This window comes from Polypterus senegalus, chromosome 6 (assembly GCF_016835505.1).
Source record: "Polypterus senegalus isolate Bchr_013 chromosome 6, ASM1683550v1, whole genome shotgun sequence".
NCBI classification, from domain to species: domain Eukaryota; kingdom Metazoa; phylum Chordata; class Cladistia; order Polypteriformes; family Polypteridae; genus Polypterus; species Polypterus senegalus.
The window spans coordinates 157,248,434-157,268,976 of NC_053159.1; the positions used below are offsets into that span (position 1 = coordinate 157,248,434).

At 36.0% G+C, this 20,543-nt stretch overlaps 1 protein-coding gene across 2 annotated transcripts in view; it reads left to right on the forward strand.

Annotated features, from left to right (window-relative positions):
- The window catches only part of mylka (myosin, light chain kinase a), a 272,709-nt gene that overhangs the window by 232,098 nt on the left and 20,068 nt on the right, over nt 1-20,543 (forward strand). For both annotated transcript variants that reach the window (XM_039757417.1, XM_039757418.1), the window contains 6 exons: nt 5,804-6,106; nt 10,043-10,075; nt 10,690-10,786; nt 10,885-11,088; nt 17,771-17,988; nt 18,879-19,002. In XM_039757417.1, the coding sequence (XP_039613351.1) occupies nt 5,804-6,106; nt 10,043-10,075; nt 10,690-10,786; nt 10,885-11,088; nt 17,771-17,988; nt 18,879-19,002 (979 nt within the window). The remainder of the gene's footprint in view (nt 1-5,803; nt 6,107-10,042; nt 10,076-10,689; nt 10,787-10,884; nt 11,089-17,770; nt 17,989-18,878; nt 19,003-20,543) is intronic.

Consider the following 20,543-nt stretch of genomic DNA (forward strand, 5'->3'; position numbering starts at 1 on the left):
TCAAAGCTAATGTTATGGTCTTTGGTGCCTGCATCCTTGAAGTGGATAAAGCACATATGATGATGGATGGAGAGATTTATTTCAGAAAATATCATGAAAATGAGGCTTCAATATCTTTTTCATTTTTTACATACTGCTTCGTTAGAACATTGCCAAAGGGCTTTACAAAGTAATTAGAAACTATAGTTATTTAAACAATATAGACATTTTCAGTCAGCATAGGGATGCGTCATGGTCATTGTTAAAAGGCACTTAGGATTAATTAAAAGCAAGATCATATAAGTTAGTAGTTCTACTTAAAGCAGCAATGAGAATTCAAGCAAAATTAAACCTTTTATTGGCTAATTGAACTGATTAAAATATGCAAGGAGGCAACTAAGGCTCCTTCTTCAGGCAGGTTGTAAAACCTTGCATATTGTAATCGGTTCAGTTAGCCAATAAAAGTGTCAGTTTGCTTGGCTTCTTATTGCATCCATATTGGCTAACACGGTACAACACCTTACTACTTAAAACTGAAAAAACTACTAAATTTGGTAATTCAGTGTTTAGTTAATATGTGACTGATTAGATAAGTGATGCATCATCAACTTTGAATTCCAGAGAGAAGGCACCACAAGGGATGCTCCTCTCCTGCAGCTATTCTTGGAAGCAGCACATTCCAATCCACAAAAAAGATTGCTTATTTTAAGTTTTGTAATTTTTTCAAAGTCTATGTATGCTCTGAATCATTTCCTCTCTCCCATTAATGGCAAGCATGAGGCAGGCAAAAAGGGACTTCAATGTAAGCATACAGCAGTAAATATTACATTTCTTGCCCATTTAGCAGGAGAGGACAATCGGTAATAACATGATTATTTCTGGCATGTGTAAAACTAGCAGGAAATTCTGAAGGCCCCAGTAAGGCCAGACATTCTGTACGTGCTGACATTTTAGTTTTTGTTCCAAAGTTGGAGATGTCTGCTTACAGAGTGTACTGTTTGATTTCTCTTTATGGTGAACATGCACCATTTATGCTGTGTTGCCTTAAATGAAATTAAAAAGACCAGACATGCATTCTTCATTTTAAAGAAACATAATACAATGGAGCAGAAGCTCTGCCTTTAGTGTTAGCACACCTAACTTGAAACAGATTAATAGAAAAAATAATAATGTAATCAATATTTTTAAAAAGTTTACTTTACTAGAACTCAGTCATTTTGATTTTTCTTTTTTTTATCATATGCCACATTTCATCAAATCTGAAATAAACAGTCCATGTAAGAGTTAAAAAAAGAACCTTTAAGATTTGAACAGCTCTTTGTTGCAGAGTCCACTAATGGCCTTTTATGGTTTCATTTTCTTTCAGTGATTAATTTACAGTGAAAGATGCTGCCATTGCTGTCGGAATGGATTGAGTCCAGCTTGGCTCAAGCAATATTAAATGCCTATGATAACTAAACAGCCAGAGAAGTAGAATTACATGTTGTTACTTTGCTGAAGCTGTTTGTTTGTCTTAGACATACAGTGAAGGGAATAAATACATTTTAGATAGCAGTAAGTGTTCATTTCATTTGTCCCTATAGCCCTTTATTTCTGAAATAGTGTTTTATATTTTTATTTTCAGGTGTTTTTATTAAAAAAGTAACTTTTTTTTATATGTATCACTCTTTTCTTGGTAAAGCCATCTTTTGTAGAAACACTGTTAAGAATCTTCAGAAAAGAACTGCAAATCTCAGTGAGTAAAAATAGGTTATAGTTACTGCTATTCTGAGAAAAAATATGAAAATGAAAGCTACACAGCCAAAATGTTGTCTGTAATCAACTTTCTTTGTTCCAGCATGGGAATAACAATGGCTTTTTCTTTATTTAACTTTATTGATCCTCACTATAGATAGTTTTGTTGTTCTCAAAATTCTTTTATGCTTCTAATCTCACACTGTATTTCAGACTCAAAACCTGGATGTGAAAGGTTGATGAAAAATAATTTGTGCCAACACGGCAAACTTGAAGCCAGGGTGCAATAAACATCAATGGCAGCCTTGTTAGAGTCTCAGTCAGGCATTCTGGGTAGTTGTTTTCAAGCAAAGCTTACAACGTGGAAGCTTAGTAAGATGAGCCCACCTCATGTGCATAATCAAAAAGGTCAAGCCAAAATATGATTGAGCTTTAGTGAAATATTTGCTTTTCAGAAGAGCCGAGAAGTCCGGAAATGTCTGGAGCCGTGTTTCCCATAATTTCTTTAAATGAAAATTAATTTTCCCAAAGTTATAACCCCCCTGCATGAAGGTGGAAACTGTGGGACTACATTAAGGCATTGCAACTGTTTTGCAGAGGTTGCCTTAGCAGAAGCATTTGTGAGTCTGGTAAAGACTACGTCATATTACTTGACTTTTCCAGCGATTTTCAGTCATAGCCTTCATTTACATAATCTTCCCGAGTCAGAGGCAGTTGCTCATCCAGAAGTATAATGCATATAATGCAGTAAAGAGGAATAAGGAATGAGGGTGTTTTGGACCTCACTAACAGAAGTGAAGCTCATCTGTCTGATGAAAAAAGGACAGAAATTGTGGCTGAAGTTGTAGTAGCTGTTAATCCTTTATATAGAGCTGGCTTTGTCAGGGACCACTCTGTTGGCTGTCAGAAAAAGAAGTGAGCCCAGCTAATTTAAGTCCCTTTGTTTAATTTGCTCTCCAAATATGCCCATGTGCCAGAAGGTCGACACTGAATCACTAAATGTGACATACTCGGCAATTTTTCAATCACTGAAATTGACATTATCCAGTGGCCAGCAGTTGTGGTCAGCAAATCTAATATACCTCACAAGTAAAATCCACGTAATGCAACATTGGCTTAAGAGGTCTTGTGCTCTGTATACCAAACAAATTGTCCACCCTTTTAGTCACAAGATGATGTAACACTTCATTAACTCAATGGCAAATCCACTGATCCTGGTATCATACAGGATTGGTATTTTTATTAGGTTAAAGTCGAGGCATACTTTCAACTTTAATTAAAGCATTAAATGCTTACAGTATTGGTTTATGGGGCGCCAGAGCAAATGTGAAGAATATGGTTTTAAACTACCTGAACTAATCCTCTTTAAAGCCAAGAGTGTTCTCGATTATTGATCCACATCTCCAGATTGCTGGAGATGACTCCATCACTTTTAAAGAAGTACTAATGAAAGATCACTGTTTAATCTGTTTAACATTTACTCTTTGCTTAAGTTTTACTAGTAATAGTTTAAGTGTTTTTATATTCCTATAGAAAAAATCCCAACATGTTTAGCGATTCTTTATCATATTTGATCTTCAGAGGAGTGAGGTGGCAGCATAGTGCAGATGTTACTTCCCACAAAAAACTTTGACCCCTTATAGAATATGATTCTTTTCTTTAACTGTAATTTCTTTCCCAATTGCCAATTACCAAATAAGACATAAATACATTTGAATTTTGTTAATCCAGGGCAATTGCCCCTGCCTAATTTGAAATTATATTACCGGACATTTACCCTTTCATGGTTATTGAGCTGAATAAACCTACTATCATCTTAACCTTCTGGTTTATCATTAACATCAACATGTTCTCTCCACCATACCCCTCCTTGTTCTTCGCTTTATTTCCTTGAAATTAAAATCACATGTCTCTAATTTATGTCCCTTTATTTAATATGCTCTCCAAATATGCCTAAAAGCAAAGGAACATGTAGGCTCTTTACTCGTTTATCACTAGCATACCCCAATCCTGCTGTTTGTACTGGTGGCAAACCAATCTCTCTTTCATCCTGGGCAGGTAAAATTATTAAGACATCTGATACATTAATAATAACTCTGAACTCTAAATGTTCCAGTTACTGAGGTCCATGATCTCAGTCCATCCACTTTTCTTGTATGTCAGTCTCCAGTCCTTAAAGCAAATAGTGGCCCACTCTCCTCTTCACTTCTCCCCCCCCCCCCCCTATAATGTTCATATTTATATCTCTAAAATTAAAGCCAGTGGTGTCCTTATTTGTAATTTTGTCTGCCAGACGTCTACCATTATTTTCAATATGGGCTCCGTCTTCTCTCTCACCACCCAATCTTACAGAAAGTTATACTGTAACATTTCTGCGTCCCACAAAAGCAAATTATTAGCATGTTCAGTTTAAATTTGTACAGTGCCAATACTTTATAGAAACTCTATGCTATGTATTTGGCAGCTGATCCTGTTTGTCACTTGTGTCACTTAAATGTCCCTGGCGTATTTCTTAACATGTTTTGGTCTGCTGTCTCTATCTGCCTATGTTCTGTTCTCTCTGTTAATCTACTTTTACTGCCTTATACATGTCTTACCCTTATTTTAATATGGCAGAAATTATTCAGTCTTGAAATAATTGCAATACATTTAATTGTAGCCTGTTAAAAATTAAAAAAAAAAACACTACTTCTGCCCTATTGCAACCCAGACTTTGGAGTGGCTTCTCTCAAATAATTAGATTGGCCAACTCAATTCATTCCCTTATGGGGCAACTTAAAACGGGTGTCTTCCACTGACATTCTGCCCCTTATGTTGAGTTCACCCTCTCTCTCATGGCAATATGTAGCATCACAAATTATGCTGTTTGTTCATGGTCTTCTAGAATGTTTTTCTTTTATTTCAGTTAAATGTCTCCCTTAGTCTAATTCAGAACTTTGTGTTTCATGTATTTATATTGTATTTGGTGTTTAAATGTTTGGTTTATGTGTACTGTTATTTATTTATTTATTGTCTGTGTTTTTATTCTTGTTGTACCCCTTTGAATATCTTTGAAGAGCTTTGGACATTAGAAAGCAACTAATATAAATGTATTTATTATTAATTATTATTGAGGGTCAACGTGGCTAAACCCCAAGTTGTACAGACCAGGCCACCCTATCTCTAACAATATCCAGAAAGTTTTGGAGAATTCACAGGCATCTGTAGACTTGTGTCTATGTCTGATATACTGTCTGTAGGAGGTGCCAAGGTGGCTCATCTCAATTTAGAGAAAAAGCTTTTCTTTTCCAGAATTCCCCCATGTTGTTATACTTGTTAGAGTCAAGCAACTCTACACAGTAGTCTTGTTTGATCTGCTTATACTAGCAATGCCATTCTTTCAGTTAGCACTGATCAGTAGACTAAAAGCTTAATCTGAGGATTTGGCTGTTGCTTCACCGGCACAATCTGATAACAATGCTTGAAAAAACACTGCGGCTGTACCAATTTCTTTGTCAGTCTCATGGTTACCTTTAGCCTCACCTGTGAATAAGACTGAGATGGATTTGAACTCCTTCACTTGGGGTAACTGCTACCAGTTCACCTAAAGAGGCAAAGCCACTGTTTTCTGAAGGAGGACCAGAAGATATGGAGTTGCTAATTCTCATCCCAGCTGTATCACGTTCAGCTGCAAATGACTCCATGATAATCACCAATGAATCAAGTTCAACCTTCCCCAGAATAAAGGGAGAATTATCAGAATAATCAGAATATTATATTTGATGGACTTGTCTGCATTAAATAGCAGACTCTGTTCTTCGGTATTGTTTTTAAGTTATTTAAAATTCCAAGTTGCACTCTTCCTTATTTTCTGGGTTCATGTGCACAACTTCAAATGAACAGTTCTATTATATTTTTCAAAACATTGTTGGGATAAAAGAACAGTAATCATTGCTGTGTGGACTCAGAATGAAGTGCCTTATTGAAATTAAAATCTTACCGGAATCATCCTTTCACAGAGTTATGCTTTTAATGTTGTTAATGTGATAACAGATTTTTTTTTTTTTTATTTAAACTTTAACTAATACTTTTTTTTGTGGTTTTTGGATAGATAAGCCAGAGCCACCAGCTGGAGTTCCATGTGCATCAGATGTACGGAGTGACACGTTAACCTTATCATGGTATGGACCTACCTATGATGGAGGAAGCGCTGTACAGTCCTACACAGTTGAGATTTGGAATTCTGTGGAAAAGCAGTGGAAGGACTTGACCACTTGCCGTAGCACATCTTACAATATTCAGAATCTCCTTCCAGACAGAGATTACAGGTTTCGAGTCCGAGCTCAGAATATATATGGTGTGAGTGAGCCAAGCCAAGAATCTGATTTGGTGAAAGTAGGAGAAACTCAAGTAGGTGAGTACCTCATTAGAATATACTGGTGCTGTTTCAGTTATGGTAGATCTGGGAGAGACAAGGAAAAAGTGTTTCTGTAAATTTGACTTAGAAATATGTACACAAAATCTTTAGTATTGCATTTTTGTTTTTGGCATGAAAAATTAAATTTCCAAAGTATATATAATGATAGAAATAAAAATAGTAGTGATAAATAAAAATAATATGAAATGAACAATAATAACAAAACTAATAATGATACCAAAACCATATATAATATCAACATGAGTCCTTTGTGTGGTAAATCTTAAAGCACAGTGAAAGACACAATCCAACGTCACAGTTAGGCCAACAATAGTGTGTTTCTTTTCAGATTTTCATTCCAGATTTATCAGTTTTTGAACAGCAAACTGCACAAGAGTTTGATTCTGGTTTTTTTCTGTTGGATGTATATAATCAATAAAATTACTAACAGTAAGTCAGTAAGTTCTGGATTGATCCACGATATGCTGAGTTGAATGTATCTCTTTAGTGGTAATGTGGACATTAGATGTAAGCCAGTGATTTGTTCTACAAGCTGGCATGTAAAGTTTGCACGAGATACGGATTCGCCAACTTTTTGTTTGTATAAGACGAATGCATTCCAAATGCACTGTTCCACCAGATGACAATATCTTTTTGTAGTATTTCTTTTGTTGCCTCTGCATAATGGGATAGAAGGTCAATTCTTGATCTGCACGATCTATGCTGCCCATTGTGCTATTGTAATCGACCACAGCACAAGGCTACGTAATCTGCTTGTTGCATTTTGCCTGTACAGTGGCTGTAGCTGCATTATGTACAGTGCACCTTGCTGTAATTTAGCTCTGCCAAAGTCTTCAGGCATGCCACAATGGTTGAGATGCACTGTTCCATATGCGGCAGTCTTTCTTTGCAGCAATGTGTCAAATAGCTCTAGAGAAGCATAAAAATTGTTCATGGTTACACAGTAGCCTTGATCCAGCAGAGTATCTATCAAAGTCCGCACCAAAGATGTAGCAACGCCATACTGATTGTATTTTGGACCAAACAATGTACCTTTCCCTGTGTATAGACCCGAATTCCAAATGTATCCCATTTTAGATTCATAAAGCCATTATAAGCCATGAAACTTTCATCAATGCTGACATCGCGGCCCGGAATGTAAACACCCCAAAATTTTGCTACAGTGGCCTGGTATATCTCATAAATTTTCTTCAGTTTGGGTGCTGGGTGGTTATCTTCATCAAAGTCTTCATTGCTGATAAAGTGCAGATATTTCATAATTAGTGAAAACCTGCATACAAACATAATTTCTCAAAAGTACAGCGGCACTGGCAGCACAGCCTGAGTGATTCTCAGTTCTGATGATTACACCAGATGGCTCTGTATAGTTGCCCAAGTGACAGTCGGGACTAACACTTTTAGCACGGTCGACGCTAAGGAGGTTAAAAGCAGTGATACTTTGAAATTAAATAATATGGGGATGGACTACTATAGTCACTAGAATTAGCAACTCGGTACCAGATAATTTCATAGAAAGGAGAGAACACAAAGTTATTCTAAGTATAGTAACCCTAGTAGCAGCTTCAACTTCTCTGTGTTAAACAGTGAAAACAGTTAACAAAATTTTAAGAATATAATAAAAAATAATTGTTTAAAAAAGAAAATATATGGTATAGTAGAATGAATGCTACAGAATAAAAATGTCCCAAATGCCTTATATGATTTTTTTTTCTTGGAATGCCTGTATCCTTTCTAAATCGTTTTGAGATTTGAATAAATCGTATGTTCTACTATTTGGTGCCATATGTACTTGTATTATTCCTATATATGTAATGAACCTCAATATTACTGTAAAATATTTAGATTCAAAGGATTTTGAATGTGTTAGATAAGGTGTATTGCTGTTGTTAATTAAGTTCATTCGTTTTCCCTAATTTAGGAAATGTTGCTTTCAAATTTATACATTATGTGCATTCAATTATTTATCAAATATAGAACCATTATTATTCAGCTTGCTGTTTTTATACTTCAACGACATATTTGACGGAAATAAAAATGACATATTTAAGAATAACTATGTTGTAGTTACAGAGTTAACACTAGAATCCCTGAAGCCTACGAAAATTTTTGTAATGCCGGAGCACCTTAAATTCCCTCACACCACATTAGCAGCATCTTTGTTTTGCAAATGTGTCAAGTTAGCGCAAGCAATCTGCTATCCCATCCCCCACTGAGGTAGCTGAAGTCAAGTCAGATGCAAAATTATCTGAACTGGGAGCAGGGTGTCTGGAATTGTATAGGGTAAATAATATATCCTCATTTGGAATACAACGGTCTGTATAAATGTAGGATGACCAGAAATGCGATTCAAGAAATGTTGAACACATCGAAAACAGAAACTTTTTTCATGTTATAGTAATAATTGAAAAATTATGTGAAGTGTGTAATGTATGAAGTCCAAATGTCAAGTAAATATTTTCACAAAAGGTGTAACAAAAAAAGTGCACTTTTATTCAAAAATATAACCAAAGAAAAAAAAAATTGTACGATTTACATGTTACTGGCAGCATGTTAAAAACTGAAGCCAACTGTCATTGATACAAAGTAGACACATCTGCTTGGCTGGTGCAATGGTAAGGACTACTGCTTCATAATCAAGAGGTTGCAAGTTTGAGCCTGGGACTACTTCGCATTTACATTCTTGAGTAGTGAGCTGCTGTTATTGCTACTGTTACAGTATATAATAAAAACATGCATTTGATTTGAGTCTGTAACAACCGGTGTAAATGTATGGTACTTGTAAAAGTTAGCGCTAAAGGGATAAAAGCGGACATGCAAACACAGCTCAATCATTTGTTCTTGGTGGCTTGTTGAGCAAACAGACACCACAGTGTCTTTAGTGGATGTTACTTTTCCTCACACAGACATTCACATCAACATGTCATTTGAACAGTTTTTCTATTCAAGAATCAAAGAATAAAACTGAATAAAAAAATCATTCAAATGACATGTTGATATGAATGCCCGTGAAAAAGGAAAAGTAACATCTTTTACAAGTACCATAAATTTACACAGAATGTTACAGACTCGTATCAAATGCATGTTTTTGTTATATGATGATAATATTAATAACAGCTACTCAAAGCGCTAAATACAGAGGAGACGCATGGTATGAACTTATTACCTTGCCATTGCTAAATGGTAACATATCCACCTCGCCATTTGCGCAGATCTGTGACAGAGCAGCATTACCACTATGACAACTGGTTGAAAATGAAACGTGCAAACACACACGTATTCAGACGTCTTTTATTTTGTACCAAATGATAGTTGCACTTCAGCAACAGGTCAATCGAGCAATTTCTTTTTCTCCGGTTTTATTCTTGAGTAAAAGCATACTGGTTTAGTTACACGTTTTGTGAAAGTGTTTTTTGGATATTTGGGCTTCACATATCCTACACTTCATGTCAAAATTATGTTGGTGTTATTATAACATGAAAACGTTTTCTGTTTTAGCTGTGTGTTCAGTATTTCTTGCCTCGCATTTCCTCTGTCATTCTGTATTTACATAGATCTTTGTAGAAACAGAAGATACATGAAGTGTATGTGTTTCAAATCATGATCTAAATCATTATCTATATAATTTCTTACAAACGCATCGCCAGCTGTGAGGATTGCAGCAGGGTGATGCCTTCATCTGACTCAATGGGGGTGGAGGTATGTCAGGCTGCATTCTGCTAATCTACACATTTGCAAAACAAACACGGCTATTAGGGCAGTGATAAGGAGCTACGAGCTTCACGAAAATTTAAAGAGGTCAGGGACAACGGAAAAAAATTGTAAGCTTCAGGGATTCTAGTGTTAATTAGAAAATGTGATGTACTCCAAACACATTTTTATCAGTTATTTCTATTTTGTTATTTGGTCTTTTAGGAAACAAAGAAGAAGCTGAATTATCTGATGATGGTATGTACTTTCAATTATAAGGAACCAAAACATTTTTTTCACATGAGCACCAATAATGATGATGGTCTGGAGCATAGTGTCAAACAGCACTGTCCTAAAGGGAGTTGGTACCATCATCTTTATAGCACATTCTTTCTCTGCTGTACAACTTTGGCTGATGGCTGTTCGGAGTCAGATAAGATTGTATATTTTTTTTAATGAAAATAGTATATGGAGATTAATTTTAGGTTGCCAAACCCTAAACAGACTCCAAACCCTAAACTTTCAAAGTCTGAGTGTTTTGGATGCTAAATGACTTGAAATCACTTACAAATGCAGAACATGGCTTCTAAACACGTAGTAATAATGGAGCATTATCTTTTAAAGATATGCTAAACATAAAAGATGGCTATGTACTGAACTGTTAAGGTTCCAAATGTTTAAGGTATGTATGTATACTGTACAATACAGTATTGTTTTAATTTCACAGGAAACAAATGAAATTATGAGATATTCTACTGTGCACTTTGGTTAAGAAACATGAACATTAGAATATCAAGTTTATCATCCTTAATGCCGTTAAAGAGGCTAAATGCAGGTCACAACTGAGAATCACTGAATTATTTCTGTTACAGATTCAGATAAAGAAAGTGACCCACTGTACCGTGATGTTGAAATTAACAAATCTCAAAAAGTCTCTGAATTTTATAACATAGAAGAAAGACTTGGCACGTATGTATAAGCTTTACAGGTTTTAAGACAGTTTAAGTATTAAGTAACCATGTGCAAGAGTCTATAATATTTGTTTATCTGTTGTTTTGATTGTGTAGGGGCAAATTTGGACAAGTGTTTAAACTAGTTGAGAAGAAAACTGGAAAATCTTGGGCAGGGAAATTCATAAAGGCATTCTCAGCCAAAGACAAAGAAAATGTAAGACAGGAAATTGGTATAATGAACTGCCTACATCACCCCAAACTTGTCCAATGTGTGGATGCATTTGAGGGCAAGTCGGACATAGTCATGGTTATGGAAATGTAAGTATGAAACTGAAAAATAATACTGCAGACAGGCTACAGCTCATCATTAATTACTTCAAAAAAAGCTGGTAGTAAAGTTAAAAAGACATTTGTTTTTCTAGAAGGTTTTAAATGTTGTTTATCATATTTGAAGGTTTAGTTTACCATAACAAATATGGTGTACCTGGTGTAACTGGCATTTCACATATCTTGTACTTTTTTCTGTAAAAAAAAAATTAAACGTTATAGTTTGCCATTTAATCATGTTGGATTCTAAAATTAAGCACCCTGCCATGTATGTGCTTAGATTAAAAAAATGCTACTTTTATGCTAAGTGGACTTAAACTGGACACTAAGGAGGTAACAGTACACCATATATCAGCCTGCATAAAATGGTCATGACTGTCACATTGCCTTACTACTTGCTGGAGTTTTGTGTACAGTATTTATCATTCAGACTTACTTGTGTCATAAAACGGGTTCTTTTCATGCTTTCTTTTAAATATTTTTACATGAAAATACATTTTGATACAGCTGATAAATTCACTATTTTTCTAGCTTTTTTACATTTGCAAGTGCTTTGTTATTCCAACATGTCATGAATAAGCAAGGGTGAGTAAAGAAGGCCAAGTTTAAAGTACTGCTCCAGTTTAAACCAAAAAAAAATTAATATATACATACATACATACTGTGTGTATATATATATATATATATATATATATATATATATATATATATATATACAATAATGAAATCTATTCAAAAGGGACAGAAAAACCTTTCTGTGATGCCATATGTAGAAGGTTGCTTTCTGATTAAAAAAATGAGGGGGAGCGTGCAAAGGAATTAAGCATTTCCTATTTAAAGCCCTTTCCCATCTGGCATGTCCCATGGAAAAAGATTAATATCTTCACATAATAATGTTGATGTTTCTCCTGTAACTTTGCTTATTGGCATAAGAAACTGTCTGAGATGTATTTTAAAACCATTGCTAAAAATAATACAGGGCAGCAGGAAGGCCATTTTGGTTTTTTTTTGATGATTTTTTTTTCTTTAACCATAATGGCATGTGTATGATTTTCGAATAGCATTCACAGTATTGCATTCCCTTATGAGAGCATGGCACCCTTCTATTACTGTACTTTTATTGTAACTATTATTGATCTTTCATTTTACAGTACTTAATGCAAGTTTGGTTAGTTGAAGTTTGGTGATGGGGAAAAAATTGCTACTGTGCTCAAATTCTGACTCTGTGATGCTGAAGATGTCAAAGTTGATTTTACATGGTGTATGTCTGTGTGTGTGTGGAAACCTACATACAATGGTAACTTCAGAAAAAAAAACTGACCTAATTTTTTCAAACAAATGGCATCATATTTGTCGTCTTACACACTCCAGGCCTATTATTTCGCGCTCCAGTTTGGTCAAGTACCATATCCTTCAAAAATAGTTTGATGTATGTTTAATGCTAACTAAAATGGAATTTGCTTAATTTAACCTGGAATTTTGCAGTCTGCGCTTTTTATTCATAGGACCCCAGGCCTGTTGATTTGCAAAATTTTTGCATGAGTAATTTTTGAGAAACGTCATTTATTTAGATATACATGAATGCACATGCAAGTGTACATAAGTACTCGCACACTACAGGAAATTTAGAAGAGCTTACTTAGATCTGTAAAGGCTGAGGCACAGAGACATTGAGCCACCGCTGTGCCGATCTGCTTGTGTAAGCAACTTGTTTACTTTATTTGACCCAGAGTGTTTAGTTTCAAATTAAATATTATTTAAGTTATTCACTTCATTTCATTTCCTGTTCATTTTACTGTACATTTATTTGTGTACATAATACATACAATGTAACATACTTGTTTCTATGACTCTTGCCTCTCTTTACTAGTTTATTATCATGGTATTTCAGTTAGGAAAACATTGTTTCTTTGTGAAATGGTATGATCACTGTAACTTGCTGGTGTTGTCATTTACAGTGGGATGCAAAAGTTTGGGCAACCTTGTTCATAGTCATTATTTTCCTGTATAAATCGTTGGTTGTTACGATAAAAAATGTCACTTAAATATATCATATAGGAGACACACACAGTGATATTTGAGAAGTGAAATGAAGTTTATTGGATTTACAGAAAGTGTGTAATAATTGTTCAAACAAAATCAGGCAGGTGCATAAATTTGGGCACCACAAAAAAGAAATGAAATCAATATTTAGTAGATCCGCCTTTTGCAGAAATTACAGCCTCTAAACGCTTCCTGTAGGTTCCAATGAGAGTCTGGATTGTGGTTGAAGGTATTTTGGACCATTCCTCTTTACAAAACATCTCCAGTTCATTCAGGTTTGATGGCTTCCAAGCATGGACAGCTCTCTTTAACTCACACCACAGATTTTCAATTATATTCAGGTCTGGGGACTGAGATGGCCATTCAGAACGTTGTACTTGTTCCTCTGCATGAATACCTTAGTGGATTTTGAGCAGTGTTTTGGGTCGTTGTCTTGTTGGAAGATCCAGCCCCGGCACAGCTTCAGCTTTGTCACTGATTCCTGGACATTGGTCTCCAGAATCTGCTGATACTGAGTGGAATCCATGCGTCCCTCAACTTTGACAAGATTCCCAGTCCCTGCACTGGCCACACAGCCCCACAGCATGATGGAACCACCACCATATTTTACTGTAGGTAGCAGGTGTTTTTCTTGGAATGCTGTGTTCTTTTTCCTCCATGCATAACGCCCCTTGTTATGCCCAAATAACTCAATTTTAGTTTCATCAGTCCACAGCACCTTATTCCAAAATGAAGCTGGCTTGTCCAAATGTGCTTGAGCATACCTCAAGCGGCTCTGTTTGTGCTGTGGGCGGAGAAAAGGCTTCCTCTGCATCACTCTCGCATACAGCATCTCCTTGTGTAAAGTCGCGAATGGTTGAGCGATGCACAGTGACTCCATCTGCTGCAAGATGATGTTGTAGGTCTTTGGTGCTGGTCTGTGGGTTGACTCTGACTGTTCTCACCATTCGTTGCTTCTGTCTATCCAAAATCTTTCTTGGTCTGCCACTTCGAGCCTTAACTTGAACTGAGTATGTGGTCTTCCATTTCCTCAATATGTTCCTAACTGTGGAAACAAACATCTTAAATCTCTGGGACAGCTTTCTGTATCCTTCCCCTAAACCATGATGGTGAACAATCTTTGTCTTCAGGTCATTTGAGAGTTGTTTTGTGACCCCCATGTTGCTACTCTTCAGAGAAAATTAAAGGAGGAGGGAAACTTACAATTGACCCCCTTAAATACTCTTTCTCATTATAGGATTCACCTGTGTATGTAGGTCAGGGGTCACTGAGCTTACCAAGCCAATTTGAGTTCCAATAATTAGTTCTAAAAGTTTTGGAATCAATAAAATGACAACGGTGCCCAAATTTATGCACCTGCCTGATTTTATTTGAACAATTATTACACACTTTCTGTAAATCCAATAAACTTAATTTCACTTCTCAAATATCACTGTGTGTGTCTCCTATATGATATATTTAAGTGACATTTTGTATCGTAACAACCAACAATTTATACAGGAAAATAATGACTATTAACAAGGTTGCCCAAACTTTTGCATCCCACTGTATATCTTACGTATAGTATTTTGGATTGCAATCCCTAGTTTAAGAAAATATGCTCTTGAGTGTCAGCATCTAAATGTTCTAATTAGATCTTTTACAGTTTTTATACCTGATGGTCCTCAATGGAAAAAAAAACAGCTGTCATGTTACGTCTTTTTTGCTCATTTGTTCTGTTTTGTCTGTTAAATGACAGCAAAGTGCATAATGTTTGGGTCACTTTGTTACACTCATCTGTGACTATCATTGGATAGTTATGGAAGAAATTGACATAGGGAAATATGTGGAGACTGAAATGGTTGAAAGAAGTACCATGCTTGCTTGCTCAGAACTTTACTGGAAGCTGTACCCAATTCCGTACCGGTGAAGTGGCAAGGTCTCTGGGTTGTTTGAGTCTCCTTGAGAAGCCATGAGGAGGATTTGTTTACAGATCTCCAATGGTTTGGTCACCTTCACAAAACATTTTTTAATATTGTCTTTTTTATCATATAGTACAGCTACATCAAATAGTTCAAAGAGGTTTGATCCACTGTTTGCAAGTACCAGGTCTTTCATGTAGATTCATATGGTGGTTGCTTGGAGACATTTTTATTCACATGAATTTCCTTCCGCTTCTTCTTGATCAGTGGTAAAAGTTGCAGCACCAAGTGCAGTGTACATGAAAAATAACAAAAACCACATCACATACAGTAACTAGTCTTAAAGTGTCAGGCATAGAAATGAGGAACCTTTGTGAGAAAAATACATGTGAGATATGTGTTAGACAGCAGTGCTATGGCTTTTCAAAAAGATTGTTGGGTTAATTCACCTTCTCAGCATCAGGGTAGAGAGGCACTATGGAGAATCACCCATGATTAAGGAAGAGGCCGTACAGGTGTATGCACATTGCAAGTTTTCCTTAATTTAAGTAAATTAAATATTAGAATTATTCTGGGATTGGCTCCAGCAGACCCCCCGTGACCCTGTAGTTGGGATATAGCGGGTTGGATAATGGATGTAATTATTCTGCCACTTGGTTACAATCAAGATCTGAAATTTTATCGTCCCTGCATTGACCCTTAAAATCAAATTGACCCAAATGACTCAAAGCTATGAGTAAGGTTTGCATTTTCTCCCCATATTTCCTTTATCCTCTAAGCACTCTGATTTTTATCTCACATGCATGTTTATTTAGGTAGCCACTTTAACGTGCTCTGTCCTTTTTCACCAAATTACTAATTGTAGTCTTCTGGTATGAGGAGAGTTTTTGTACATGGCAGGAATCCTTATAAGTGCCAAGCCCACTTGCTTAAAAAAACAAAAATGCTAACTAAGTATAATGTGTGTTTATCTGAACATTTTGTAGTTGACTTTGAGACGACTCTCACATCAGCCATCACAATCTGTTTTTCCTGTTGTAGGGTCAGTCACAGCAGTTACTCAATTAACTAACAACCGGCACAAGCCTACCTCTTATTTATCCTCAGACTTGATCATTTGGAATTGGACTACAGTTTAATTGCTGTTCAGTGGGTGTTTATATTTCAGAGCTAACACTGCAATCACTAGATGAAGATGGGTCTTAAAATTCCCAGGCTTTTTAGAACTATTGCAGGAGCCAGGGTTTAATCTTCAAGGCCCCAAACACTACAATGATCAACCTGCCACTATTAGACAAACCCCTAGGGTTTCAGCTTTTAAATCAAGACTGAAGATTAGTTTTTCATAACGTAGTATACTCCTGTTAAACCTGTTGCCGAGGTTACATTTTCATTTTTACAATTTTCATGATTAGCTGTTTTGATATGTTTTACATTCTTTTTCTTTGGGGTCCTGTGGTGTCATAGCTGTCTTAATCAAATTAACATTCATGATCTTCAAATGAGACCTATATGTGCTGTAGATGTGTATTGCCAACAGTGGACTGAGTCAGAACCCTGTTATATTCCTCTGGAACTACTCACTACACTTTAATGCTTTGGATAGTGTCCATAGTGGGACTGAGCGGCCAGCTGATCTTTGACAGCTGCAGTCTAGGACTACAAATTTGTATTCTCTTCTCCATTATCATTTAGACAGTTAGAAAAAATGATATTAGAAAAGAAAAAAAAAAGGCTTGTCTACCTGCACAGAATTTATAGATGCAGGTCTGTGTACATACAGTATTTTGTGGTGCTTTCATGCACAGCTTTATGCTTTTGTTGTTTGATTTTGTATTTTGTACTGTATTTGTAACAGTGTTAAAAAAATCTTTTTTTTTGTTAAAGTGATCACTCTCTAAATAGAATTTAATTGATTGAATCTTAAAATTTTGCTAGCAAATTACAAAGCCGTTTATGCAAAATCTTGCAGGGTACCAGACACTGATAATTAGCTTACTGAAACCCGCTAGACATTTGGCATCATCAGAGGCCAGCCTTCTCACTATTCCAGAGTTTTGTAATGCAGCTTAACTTTATGGCTTCTGGAACTTTTTGACTAGGACTGTTAAAGATGTTTCATCTGTTGTTGTATCCACATCACGCTTAAAACATTAACCTTTTCTCTCTTGTGTTTTATTTGGCTGTACATATACCCTGTGGTCTATATTTTGAATCTTCTACAAAACGCGCTTGGATAAACTCATGAATGATTAGCTCGTAGAAGTGCAGTACATAACACATAATCTGTTTGGTAAAACTGTTAAAGCAAATCAACCTATAAACATTTTGTCATGTATCTTTAATTTTTAAATTACATTATTATTTTACACTGTGTGTATCTTAATTGTTGCTGGATTTAGTGTTATATGTGGTTTTACAGTATTTCCCAGTCTCTCTTATGAATATTCAGTGCATTGTTCATTTATTGTTTTATAAATAATTTTAAAACAATGCTCATTGTGAAAAAAATATTGACTAAAATGATAGTTGCTTGAACAGTCATTATACACTACAAGTTCTTTTCATAATTCACACTGTATGTGTCTGTCTGTCTGTCTAGTATATAGTGCCTACCTCCTTCCCTCCCTCCTGTGGCTGTCTGCTTTTCCCAGGGTAGTAAATAAATGTGGAGGATTTGCTGTAAAGTTTTACCCGTTATTCTAACATGTGCACCACTATTTTTACAGAATATCCGGTGGTGAACTCTTTGAAAGGATCATTGATGAAGACTTTGAGTTGACAGAAAGAGAGGTCATTAAGTACATGCTGCAGATTGTCGATGGCGTCCAGTTTATCCATCAGCAGGGTATTGTTCATCTGGACCTCAAGCCAGAGAATATCATGTGTGTTAACAAGACAGGATCAAAAATCAAACTAATTGATTTTGGACTTGCCAGAAGATTAGGTATCAACTAAGGTGTTTTCTTTCCCTTTATATATTTGTAAAATACCATTTTCTCCTCTAACTGAAGGCTGCAGAAAATTATTTTGCTGACTGTCGAGTTATCAAATCAAAGGCTAAAGTAGCAAAACTCGTTCCTCTTTTTAGAAAACATATTTTTAATTTTGTTTGCATGTAAAAAGCAACATTTTATGGCTTTATTCTTTACTATATTGTGTAAAGTTTACATTAAAATATAACCGGCCAAAATGTTGTTGTTTTTTTGTTTTTTTTTTTTGATTGATAATCTGTGGTCTGAAGAATACATGAAAATTTTAAGAAGTTATAGTGAAACAGTATTGTCATGTTTTTTTTTGCTACTTGCCTGTGGCTTAAGTGACTCTGACATTTATCCCATATTTTAACCTAAAGAAATGTATATTTCTAATGTGAAATATTCAAATCTTAGTTATTAGTTCAAGGGGCAGCTCGTCTGTTCATACTTGGAAAAGCGAGGACCTGATTACTGGCAGAACAGTTTTACCTTTTTTTGCATCCCCTGTTATGCCAAACTAGAGGGGGGAATCAGCTAGGTGGGAGCACATGGACACAGGTCTTCTACATTCCCTTATGACAATTTAATGCTGTGGTGCACCATTCACTCTTTTTGAAAAGCTTTAACCCCAGATATGTCTCGACAATCTAGATGTCTGATTAAATCAAACCAAACAAGTGGAAGTGATCTCCTGCTGTGTCATTCAATCAGACTACAGGGATTTTAAGGATTATTTGTGGGCTGGCTGTATGCTCACCATACTTTGTATTGTATGCCATTTTGTCTTGTCCATGAACCACCATCAAGAATGTGGCTAGTTTTTCAAACTCTTTTCTTTTTCTTTTTTTTAACCTTACAGAGAGTGCATCAGATCTTAAAGTTCTTTTTGGAACTCCAGAGTTTGTAGCTCCAGAAGTTATAAACTATGAGCCAATTGGATATGCGACAGATATGTGGAGCATAGGGGTCATCTGCTATATACTGTAAGTTGATCTGTTCCCAGCATGCATGCTTTTTGCTACTACATTAAGTACTGTCTGTAATCATATTCCTTATTAGGCGTGTTATAGCATGTATGAAAAGCATAATCTGTACATAAACAAAAAGACATTTATCCCCATGGGTTTGAAAATCTTTCAGAGTATGTACACCGGCCAGGTAATGTATTTAAGTAATATTTAAAACCTTAATCTGTATTAGCATTTGTGTAGCCCTGTTCTTAGTTAGCACTGTATGCTATAATTTGAAAGACCCCACAGACTTGGGATGACAGAATCATTTCAGTTTCTGGGCACTGTGCTGTCACAAAACCTTAAGTAGGGCAATAACATTACATGTATTATTAAGAAAGCCCACCAGAGAATGTTCTTTTTGTGTCAGCTGAGGAAATTCAATCTCCCTCATGCAATACTGGTCCAGTTCTACACAGCCATCATCGAGTCCATTCTGACCTCATCTATAACTGTCTGCTTTGGTGCTGCCTCTGTTCAGGCTGAGGCCAATCTGCAGCACATCATCAAAGCCTGTGAAAGGATCATAGACTGTAACTTGCCGCATTTTGAAGTTCTAGACGAGTCCAGGGTAAGGAAGAGAGCCGCAAAGATCATTGCTTATCTGACTCGCCCAGAGCATCACCTGTTCCAAAGACCACCCTACGGCAAATGTCTTTGTACAGTGAAAGATAAACCATTTAAGTCGCAGGTTGTTTTATTTCCCACATGCAGTGATTCTAACTAATCAGGTCTGATCCTGTACTCAGTATCTATGTATACCTGCACACGAGACTACCTGGACATTTAAATCTGACTGTCTTTTTTTATGTGTATTGCCCTTGTATACTGCATCATATCTTATATTTTATCTTCTTGTATTTATCTTTTGTATTCTGTGTTGTCCTTCTATGTTGCACCAGTACTACTGAGACAAATTCCTAGTACACATTAGCGTACATGTCCAATAACATGAATTCTGATTATGATTCTGACTGGGTCCTCATATACAGTAGTATGTCTGGCCTAAGCAGCATTACAAATCATACAAATTACAAGTCTTAATGTTTTTCTCACTGCCTTATTCCTCCCATTAGGCCAGTTTGCCCTAAAATGCCAGTACTATATTAGGCACAATAATGACTACTGTATATTAACACTTACTTGTATAAGGCCAGGTTAGTTACCAGGTGGAGTAATGTGCAGGGGAACCAGAGCACACAGAGAAAACAGGCCAGCAAGGTGAAGAATGGGCACCGTCTACATAATCACAGCTCTAAACCTCATTACCAGGAGCCTTGAGGCAGCAGCAGTGACCGCCATGGCACTGTGGTCCACGCCTTGTGGAAGTCTATTTTTCAATGGTTTCAGTGGTACCACATACATGGGCAAGTAATCAGATGATTGTTTTAGTTTATAACAACCTACAGTTTTCTTTATTCCATTAATCTATTAGTGACAAATATACTGTAAGATGTTTCAGATGAGTAAAGTTGATGTCTCATCACAAGACTTCTAGTCATTGAGTAAGTCAT